At 23.6% G+C, this 10918-nt stretch overlaps 2 protein-coding genes across 2 annotated transcripts in view; one reads left to right on the top strand and one right to left on the bottom strand.

Annotated features, from left to right (window-relative positions):
• LOC117177768 (ribonucleoside-diphosphate reductase large subunit-like) overlaps positions 1-925 on the top strand; it is a 24526-nt gene extending 23601 nt beyond the window's left edge. The window contains exon 6 of the mRNA XM_033368679.1: positions 876-925. Within this exon, the coding sequence (XP_033224570.1) occupies positions 876-925 (50 nt within the window). The remainder of the gene's footprint in view (positions 1-875) is intronic.
• The window catches only part of LOC117177767 (ribonucleoside-diphosphate reductase large subunit-like), a 33217-nt gene continuing 23111 nt past the window's right edge, over positions 813-10918 (bottom strand). The window contains exons 5-6 of the mRNA XM_033368678.1: positions 5207-5395; positions 813-1163 (exon numbers count right to left, since the gene is read on the bottom strand). Coding sequence (XP_033224569.1) covers positions 951-1163; positions 5207-5395 — 402 coding nt within the window. The 3' untranslated portion in view covers positions 813-950. The remainder of the gene's footprint in view (positions 1164-5206; positions 5396-10918) is intronic.

Raw genomic sequence — 10918 nt, 5'->3', positions numbered from 1 at the left:
ATTTCGTTTAAATTTTGTGAAACCAATTCAAATTTTTAATTAATTTTATATTTGTTCATAATTTTTAAATATTTCTTCGACTAACTCGAATTTTTTCTAAGATTAGTAGATGTTAAATTGTGATTTTGTAAATCAAAATTCAATAATTTGACTTAAAAATTAAATTTGGTTGAATGGAACAATTAAAATTGTAACGTTCCAAGTTTTTTTTTTTTTTGTTTTTTTTTTTAGTTTCAAATATTTAATTTATAATTACTGATTTTAAATGAACAGTCAGATATTTCTAAATATTAAGTAATTGTTTTTTTTTCTTCATTGAAAAATTTCAGATTACCTTTTTTTTTTAAATGGAATGTTTTAGCGTCAAATTATATTCGAAATTTAATAAAAGCCTTTAATTATAAATATATTATTTTTAAGTTATTTTTAATTTGAAACTAGTTTATAAAGTTTTAATCGGGCGTTTAAATTTCTTAAACTAATAAAACTTTCCAACTGAAACAGTTTAATTTTTACCGTTAAAATCTTAAAATTCTAAAATTGTGAACAGGTTGAAATCAGTAAGGATTTTTTTTCTAAAAATTTGTGAAATTCCCGATCAATAAATAAAGTCACAGCCATTTTCCGGTTTTCCCAGTCCAGCGGCTATCCTGAAATCTAAATTGGATTAAATCATAAAAGTAATAAAATGAAGAAAGTTGTTTCTATGAAAAATCATTTAATTACAATTAAGAATAAGTACATAAGATACACGATAAAATAATAATTGCTAAAAATATAATAATTTTGTTTTTTCTACTTCTCTCTCTCTCTCTCTCTCTCCCTCTTTCTCTCGAGAATAATAATAATAAAATAATCAATCCTCTCATTCACAGAATTGGTGTATAAAAAAATACTGCTGCAGATTGCAAATTGCAGATTGTAGATTGCAGATTGATTGCAGATTGTATCTACGATCCGCAGGACATACAGTTATCTCCATTTTCACGAGAACAGACCAGAGCCTCGTAATCTTCAATTTTTTCCTCCTTCACATCCTTCTTATTCGGACTAGTGCCATTGGCGACGGCTTCGCTACTTTTTAATTTGCTCTTATCGACTGTGAATTGCAACGCATTTGCTGCAGGCTTCGTGCGCAAATAGTACATTCCGGTTTTCAATCCCTAAAAAGAAAACAACCTTTTTATTTCCATTTTGATATTAATTTTCATCTTCAATCAATTAGATTCAATTCAAAATGAACTTTTCCATTCTTCTTCAGAGTCAAACATAAAAAATTTAACTGTTTTCAAAATAGTAACCGGTACAATTGGGATATTTACTTTTGTAGTCAAAATTTAATTATTTCAATTGATTCGCAATTATAGCTAATTCAAAATTAATTCTGGTTAATATAATCAGAAATCTAGCAATTAAAATGGAATTATAACCATTAAAAGTCATTCAACTAGAATTCTTGTTAAATTTAATCTGAGTTCTAGTTATTTTACTTGCAAATATAAAAATTTACATAGAATTCTGCATAATTCAACTTATTTTAAATTTAATTGTAGCAATTAATATTGAATTATTGTATTTCAAAATAAAATTATACATTATATAAATAGAAATCTAGCACTTCAAGTAAAATTTTAATTCAATTCTAGCAACTTAAAATCAGTTAAAGGCATTTTAAATGTAATTTCAAATTCTGGTTAATTTAAATTTTTCATTAGAGGTAATTAGAAATAATTTTAGTTTATATAAATAGAATTCTTGTCAATTCAGGTCGAATATTAATTATATTCTAGCAACTTCAAATCGATTTAATTCTAGTAAATTCGAATTCAAACTAACTTAAATTTAATTATAAATAATTCGAAATAAGTCTAGTTTATATAAATAGAATTCCAGAAAGAAAAATATAATTCTTGTTAATTTAAGTGGAAGTTAAATTTAGTAGGATATAAATTTGAATTTACTAGACTTGAATTTGAATTGTCTAGAATTTATTTCAAGTTGCTAGAATATAATTAATATTTAACTTAAATTAATAAGAGCTCTATTTGAATTGCTAGAATTCTATTTATATAAACTAGAATTAATTCGAATTATCTTGAATGAAAAATCGCAATTAACCAGAATTTGTAGTTAAATTTGAATTAAATTTAAATTACCTTGAATTTATTTGAAGTTGCTAGAATTGAATTAATATTCGACTTGAATTAATAAGAATTCTTTTAGAATTGCCAGAATTCTATTTACATAAACTGGACTTACTTTCAATGATCTAAAATTAAATTTTCATTGACAAGAATTTTATTTGAACTAACAAAAATTCTATTTGAATTTCTATAATTTTATTTGTATCAACTAGAATTAATTTAAAATCTATAGAATTCAATTAAAATTTTTCAAAATTTAGTTGGAATTGCTAGAATTTCAATGAAATTCCATCTAAATCAACAAAAATTTTATTTGACTACAATTGAAGTTGCATAGAATATTCTACCTAAATCAATTAAACATCTGCTTGATTTATTAAAATTTTCTTTGAGGTTAATATCTGTGTCCAAAATGATCAATTTGATTTCGTCGCACTCAAGACTAAAAAATATGAAATTGGCATTGTTAAAAATTAAAATAGGTTAGAATTGAAAATTTTTTAAATAAATAAATTTTAAATTTAACAAATATTTCAATATATCTGCCTTGAGGAATGAATCATTTTTCATGTTTGACTTTAGAGAAGAATCAAGAATTCTAGGAAATTTAAATCTAATTCTAGATGATTCAAATTAATTCTAGTTTATATAAATAAAATTCTAGCAATTCAAATAGAATTCTGTTAATGAAAATTTAATTCTAGATCTAGATATTTGCAAGTTTTAAAAAGATTTACAATTATTTTAGAACTTGAAACGATTTTAAATCATTTAAACGATGTTTGTGTACCGACAAAATTTCGCTTCTCGTACCGAAATTTCGGTTAAAAAAACAGCCTTATTTTTAAAAAATTGTAGATTTTTGCTGATTTCAAAGAAAAAAAATTTACGAAGTTCTTCAAGATTTATGAAAGGCTCTTTAAAAATATTTTTTAAAATATTTATAGGAAAATTGAAAATGAATTTTCATTTTGAACAAATATTTCAACAAAATATTTAAAAAGATTTGAAGAGATTTCCGAAATTGTTAAAAAAGACCCTAGAAAATTTTAAAGATTCTTAAATTTGTAAGATTTTATAAAAATTGTAGGAAAATTTCGATTAAATTTAAAATATGTTGAAAAGTTCTGAAGAAAATGTTAACACACTTCGTTTAAATCACTTTAAATCTGTTTGAATTTTGAATTATTTTTGAATCTTTTCAAAACTTCTAAATATGTCTCAAAATTAGTCAAATTTTTCTAGAAATAATGAGTGTTCAATTATTATTTATACATCAAAATTCAACAATTTCGCTTATAAATTAAACATTTTTTAAATGTTTTCAAAATGTTATTAATTCAAAGCTTTCTATGTAAAACAAAAAAGTTTGAAATTGTTAAATTTTAAACATTTGTCTTCAATTTACTCGTCTTAAACTACCAGAAAAATAATTACTCTTTTTCTTAATTAAGAAATTTCAAATTAAAAGGATTAAAAATTGAATAATTTAGACTAAAATAATATTTTTAATTTAATAAAAGCGTTTACTTACGAATATATTATTATTATTATTAAGTTATTTTCAAATTGAAAATAGTTAATAAAGTTAAAATCTGGAAATTCTAAAACTTTGAACGAATTTAGAATCGTTTTATCAAAAAACAAATTATTGATCAGTCTTTAATACTCAAAGTACATATCCATTTTAAAAATTATTTATTGATTTATTTATATTTACAGTTGATAAAATAATACTGTTTTCCATCAAAAATGTTCAACTCCAGGCGCATTTAATTTTTAATTGTTTAAGTCTTCAAGACTGCACTTTAAATTTTTTTAAATTAAAAAAATGCAAGCTTGAAAATAAAACGCGAAAATGAAGAATTTTTAAAGTAACAGATTTTTGAACAACACATTGTAAACTGAATGATATAATTGGAAAAGATAAACAATTCAAGGAATTATTTTAAATAATTGTTGAAATCGAACTTGGAAATATTTTTCTTGTGAAAATTTGCAAAATTCCCGGACAAAAAATAAATATCCCGGTCCAGCGGTCACCCTCTATATTATTTAAATACAATAAAAAATATTTACAAAAAATCTATCTTAAGGGCATGTGACACAGCTAAATACCTATATTACCGACCACAGTTTTTCAGTCCACTGAATGTTTTTTTGAACCTGAGAACTTTTTTTGTAAATAAAATATCGAGCTGAAACTTTGGAAGATTTATTAGAGTGCAATAAAGTACGTTTAGGTACTGCATTTTGGTAGAAACTTGACTGAAAATTATTTCATCTTTTTTCTGAACCTCGACATTTTTTGAACGTTCTAACTTTTTTTATACATAAAAGATCGATCTCAAACTTTGAGAAATGCAAGAGCTGAAAGAAAACTACGTTAAAGTACAAAGCTTAATAATAAAAGATGTAAAAAAAATATTTCAACATTAAATTCCAACGGAATCAGCCGGTAACGTTGTACACGAAATTACGAACCCTCTAGAGCCTCGTCTAATGGCCGCCAGGTTTCGTGTTTTCGTGTACAACGTTACCGGCTGATTCCGTTGGAATTTAATGTTGAAATATATTTTTTTACATCTTTTATTATTAAGCTTTGTACTTAAACGTAGTTTTCTTTCGACTCTTGCATTTCTCAAAGTTTGAGACCGGTATTTTATGTATAAAAAAAGTTGGAACGTTCAAAAAATGTTGAGGTTCAGAAAAAAGATGAAATAATTTTCAGTCAAGTTTCTACCAAAATGCAGTACCTAAACGTACTTTATTGCACTCTAATACATTTTCCAAAGTTTCAGCTCGATATTTTATTTACAAAAAAAGTTCTCAGGTTCAAAAAAACATTCAGTGAACTGAAAAAGTGAGGTCGGTAATATAGGTATTTAGCTGTGTCACATGCCCTTAATTCTCTTCTTTTTTTTTGGTTAAATTGTGATCTATTTTTTTTTGGCTTTTATTTAAAAATATCCAGTTTCGTAAATAGCAGCAGCCTGAATTTTTTTTTCTTTCTGTCAAAATAAATAAATGATTAAATAAATAAATAAATATGGAAAACTTACAATTTGCCAGCCGTAGAAATGCATACTCGTGAGCGTTTCCGTTGTTGGTTTAAGCATATGAACATTCAAGGACTGCGACTGATCAATGAAGGCGCCTCGGTCAGCTGCCATTTTTAAAATAGTCTTTTGCTTCACTTCCCACACGGTTTTATAGAGCTCCTTCAAATCGTTCGGGATCGCTGCAATGCTCTAAAACCAAAATTTATATTGCAAATTTTCCAGATTTCAACCTATCAAGATGAATTTTGAACCAAATGGTCGAAATTTCACTGAAAAAAAAGTATTAAACCTCACTCAAATAGTTACATTTTTAAGCTAAAAAGGCCCAATTTTTTTTAGAAAAGAGTTCATTTCAACAAAAGGGTTAATTTTCAATCATGAAAGATAAACTTTTATTCTAACACGAAGAATTCTCAACAAAACAATTGAATTTTCAACAATTTTAAACCAAATGTTCGAATTTTCTATTTAAAAAAAGATTAAAGTGCAGCAAAGAACAATTGCTTTTTTAAACCAATAGTTATTTGTTTAAGCCAAAATTTCAATTTTTTTAAAGAAAGTTACAATTTCAACAAAAAAAAAAAAGAATTTTTATTTCAGTAAGATGAATTTTGTACAATACAGTTGAATTTTCAACAAAAATGGATCATTTTAACCGAATATTTGAATTTTCATTAGAACAGAGATTAAACTTCGACAGAAAATAGTTCCATTTTAAAACAATTAGTTAAATTTTTAGGCAAAAAAGAAGCATTTTTAACAAAAAAAAATTGAAATTTCCGCCAAACAGTTTAATTTAACCAATTGGTCGAATGTTTAATAAAAAAGATTAGAATTCAATCTAAACCAAAAAGACGAAATTTTTAAAAGGTAGTGGAAATTTTATCAAAAAAATAAATTTCCATTAAAGAAAGATGACTTTTTTCAATAGAATATGAATTTCTATTCCAACAGGACGCATTTTCAACAAAATAGTTCAATTTCGACCCAAATATATGAATTTAACAAAATAGTTGAATTGCCAAAAAAATATTTCAACTTAAAAAGATACATTTTCAAACCAATACTCGAATTTCCAATAAAAAAGATTCAGATTCAACCAAAACCAATTCCATTTTCAACCAAATAGTTAGAATTTTACCGAAAAAATTTAATTTTCATCATAGAAAAATGAATTTTCAACCAATTGGTTGATTGTTCAATAACAACAAAATTAAACTTGAACCAAAAATAATTGCTTTTTCAACCAAATAGTTAAATTTTTAAGCCACAAAGACAAATTGTTTTGAAGACGGTTAAAATGGCAACAACAAAACATTCATTTCCAAGCAAGAAAAAGCTGGATTTGTATTTAAAAGGAAGAATTAAAAAAAAAGTTTTATCCAAACAGATAAATTTTTAAGTAAAATTATGAATCTCCAACCAACAAAAAAATATAAATTTGATTTAACAAAGAAGTAGTTGAATTTTCCATCAAAAGGACATTTTAATCAAAGATATTATATTTCACACAAAAAATAAGCATTTCTAACTAAATAAATCAATTTTCAACCAAACACATGAATTTTCAACGAAAAATGAATTTTTAACGAAGTAATTCAATTTTTCCTAAATAGTTGGTTTTTTAGATAAAAGGGTACATTTTACAAAAAATGGAATGTTTAAAGATTTTTAAAAACAATTAATTTTTGCCAAAAAAGAAGCACTTTCCAACAAAGCAGTTCAACTTTTTCACAATTAGTTGAATTATTAATAAAAAAAATCATTATAAAAAAGTGTAACAGCTGATTTTTTCTAAAAAAAAAGAAGATTTCAATTTTTAATCACAAAAAAAAGTTGATAATTTAGCAATTTTGTGAGAAAAAAAATCATTTTTTTTGTGCATATTTAAATTTTATGTTCAAAATTCATACTTTCTAATGGAAAATTAAAATTTATTGTTCCTAGTTTCGATTTCACTTATGATAATTCAACAGTTTCGTTATTAAGTCATTTTTTGTGGAAACTTTTCATTTCTTGTTAAAAATTCACATTTTTAAGTTGAAAATGAAAATTATGTTTAGAAAGTTATTTTTTTTTTTAGTTGCGGATTTAATCTTCTTTTGAAAATTCTTTTCTTCAGTTGATAATTTAGCAATTTTGTTAAAAATAATTACTTTAGTGCATATTTAATTTTTTTTTGAAAATTCAAACATTTAGTTTGTAAATTCAAATTTTTGGTTAGGGATTTAATTATTTTGTTGGTCATTCATATTTTTTGGTGGATAAATCAACGATCTTTTAAAAAGTCTTTTTTTTTGCAGAAACTTTAAATTTTTTGTCATAAACTCATATTTTCAAGTTAAAAATGGAAATTATGTTTAGAATTTTTTTTTTTATTGCGGATTTAACTATGGTTTTTAAAATTCAATTTTTTAGTTGATAATTTAGCAATTTTGATCAAAATCTATTTTCTGGTGGATATTGCACTTTTTTCGTTTAAAATTCATTCTTTCTGATTGAAAAATAAAATTTTGTTGCAAACAATTTTATTTTTATTTTTAAAACTTAACTATTTAAATAAGAATTCATCCTTTTTGGTTGATAATTCAACAATTTTGACAAAAATTATTTCTTTTTTAATGGAAACTTAAAATTTTTTATTACAGAATTCAAGTTTTCAACTTGAAAATGATATTTTTTGTTAGAAAGTTCTATTTTTTTAAATGCGGATTTAACTATATTTTTAAAATTCTATTTTTTTCGTTGATAATTTAGAACTTTTGTTCAAAATCTATTTTTTGGTGAATAATTCCATTTTTTGTTAAAAATGCATACTGTCTTGATGAAAAATACAAATTTTTTGGTATAGAAATACCATTTTTGGTTAATAAATCAACAATCTTTTAAAAAGTCCTTTTTTCAATAGAAACTTTTAATTTTTTGTTAAAAACTCATATATTCAACCTGAAAATGAAAATTTTAGTTAAAAAATTATTTTTTTCATTGCGGATTTAACTATGGTTTTTAAAATTCAATTTTTTTAGTTGATAATTTACCAATTTTGTGAAAAAATCATTTTTTTAAGTGGATATTTCAATTTTTTTGTTAAAAATTCATACGCTTTGATTGAAAATTAAACTTTTTTCAATTTCTTTGATGATAGTTCAAAGTTTCGTTTATAAGTCATTTTTTGTAGAAATAAAAATTTTTTATTTAAAAATTCAGATTTTTATTGGAAACTTTTCGTTTTTGTTAAAAATTTAAATTTTCAAGTTTAAAATGAAAATTTTTGTTAGAAAGTTCTTTTTTTTTATTATGGATTTAACTATGTTTTTACAAATTCTTTACTTCAGTTGATAATTTAGCAATTTTGTTAAAAATAATTTTTTTTGGTGCATATTTCAATTTTTTTGTTAAAAATTCAAATTTTCAAATGGGAAATTCATAATTCTGGTTAAAGATTTAATTATATTGCTGATAATTCATATTTTTCATTAATAAATCAAAAATATTTTAACAAGTCTTTTTTTTAGCGGAAACTTTTAAGTTTTTGTTAAAAGCTCATATTTTCAAGTTTAAAATTTTAGTTAAAAAAAATTTTTTTTATGCAGATTTATCTATGTGTTTGAAAATTTATTGGTGTAGTTGATAATTTCACAACTTTGTTAAAAATCTATTTTTTGGTGAATACTGCAATTTTTTTGTTAAAAATGCATTCTTTCTGATTGAAAAATCACATTTTTTGTAGAAAATTCCATTTTTTTATTGATGATTCAATTATTTTGACGAGATTTCATCTTTTTTGGTTGATAATTCAACAATTTCCATGGAAATTCATTCTTTTTTATGTAAGCTTTTAATTTTTTATTAAAAATTCAAGATTTCAAAGTTGAAAATGAAAATTTTGTTTAGAAACTTCTGTTTTTGTTGTTGTAGATTTAAACATATTTTAAAAAATTAATTTTTTTAGTTGATAATTTAGCAATTTCGTTCAAAATCATTTTTTTCGTGGATATTTCAATTTTTTGTTTTTAAAAATTCACAATTTTTTATTGAAAATTACAAATTTTTGGTAGAGGATTTAATTATTATAATAATAATTCGTATTTTTTTTTTTTTTTTTGTTAATAATGCCAACAATCTTTTAAAAAGTCTTTTTTAGTAGAACCTTTTAATTTTTTGTTAAAAACTCACAATTTCAAGTTCAAAATAAAAATGTTTGTTAGATAATTCTTTTTTCATTGCGGATTTAATAATGGTTTTAAACATTCAGTTTTTAGTTGATAATTTAGCAATTTTGTTAAAAATAATTTTTTTGTGCATATTTAATTTTTGTTTTTGTTAAAAATTCATTCTTTTTGATTAAAAAATCAATTTTTTTGTAAAAAATTCCATTTTTATTTTGAGTACTTAATTATTAAATTTTCGTTTTAGTTGATACAAAAATTTTGATGAATATTCATTCTCTTTAATGGGACCTTTTAATTTTGTATTAAAAATTTAAGTTTTCAAGTAAAAAATGAAAATTTTGTTTTAAAATTCTTTTTTCCTGTTGTGAATTTACCTATGTTTTTAACAATTCTTTTTCTATTTCATAATTTAGCAATTTTGTAGTCAAAATCATTTTTTGTGTGTTGGATATTTCAGTTTTTTTGTTGTTAAAAATTCAAATTTTCAGGTTGGAAATTAAAATTTTTGTTTGAGGATTTAACTATTTCCCTAAAATATTTCAAAAATTAAAAGATTTTGAAAATGCCTCAAAATTTTTAAAAAATACCCTAAAATCTTAAAAATCTCTTTAAATTATTTACATCTTATCAAAATGTCTCGAAATTTACGAAAAAATACCTGAAAAAAAATTAAATTACTAAAAATTAGATAATGGGCTACAAAAAGGGTACCATGGGATCGAAATCTTGAAAACAGGGTACTTTAGGGACCGGTTTTTGAGGCCCGCATGTTCTTCGTGACCACGTGACCAAACTAGTCCCCGGATATGAGCATTTTTTTGGTGTTCACTGTGTCCACACGGATTGAGAAATCGTGTTTAAAATTTGACAGATTAAATAAAAAGCACTAAAGAACGTTTGTATACATCAATGTGTTTATAGTTTTAAAGAAAGTTTATTTATAAATCGATGAAAAAGGATATTACCATTCGAGTTATAGCACGATGCAGATAACTTTTGGTTTGATGCATTTCGGATTTTTTGGTTCGCGTATATTGTGCACTGACACCAGTTTTGGACTAAATCATCTAAACCTTAAAAAAATTAATGTAAGCAATAAAATTTGCACATTAGTTGCAAATCAGCAAATAAGTATCTGCATACACGTAACCTATAATTATTTTTGGAGAATTCTTAGCGATTTCTAGCGGAGAGAAAAAGAAGCTTTGACCGTCGATAAAGTCGAGATCACGTGACTCAGTTCATTCATCAAATTTTTGTATGGGGAATGAAATGATTTTCATTATTTTCGGTCCTCACTACGTCCAAACGGATTGAGATATCGGGTTCAGGATTTAGAAACATATAAAGAAAGCACTAAGGAACGTTTGTATATATCAAAATGTTCATAGTTACGAAGAAAGTTTTCGAGTAAAATACTACAGAAATTAGAAAATAAACTATTAAGGTGGCTTGGGCGCTTTTTAAAAAAATCACAGGCAGTTCTGAAAATTTGATATTATCGAAAGAAAATATACTAGATCACTTTGCAAAAAAGAAA

Source organism: Belonocnema kinseyi, chromosome 8, assembly GCF_010883055.1.
Source record: "Belonocnema kinseyi isolate 2016_QV_RU_SX_M_011 chromosome 8, B_treatae_v1, whole genome shotgun sequence".
NCBI classification, from domain to species: domain Eukaryota; kingdom Metazoa; phylum Arthropoda; class Insecta; order Hymenoptera; family Cynipidae; genus Belonocnema; species Belonocnema kinseyi.
This window is presented reverse-complemented; position numbering and strand designations above follow the sequence as displayed.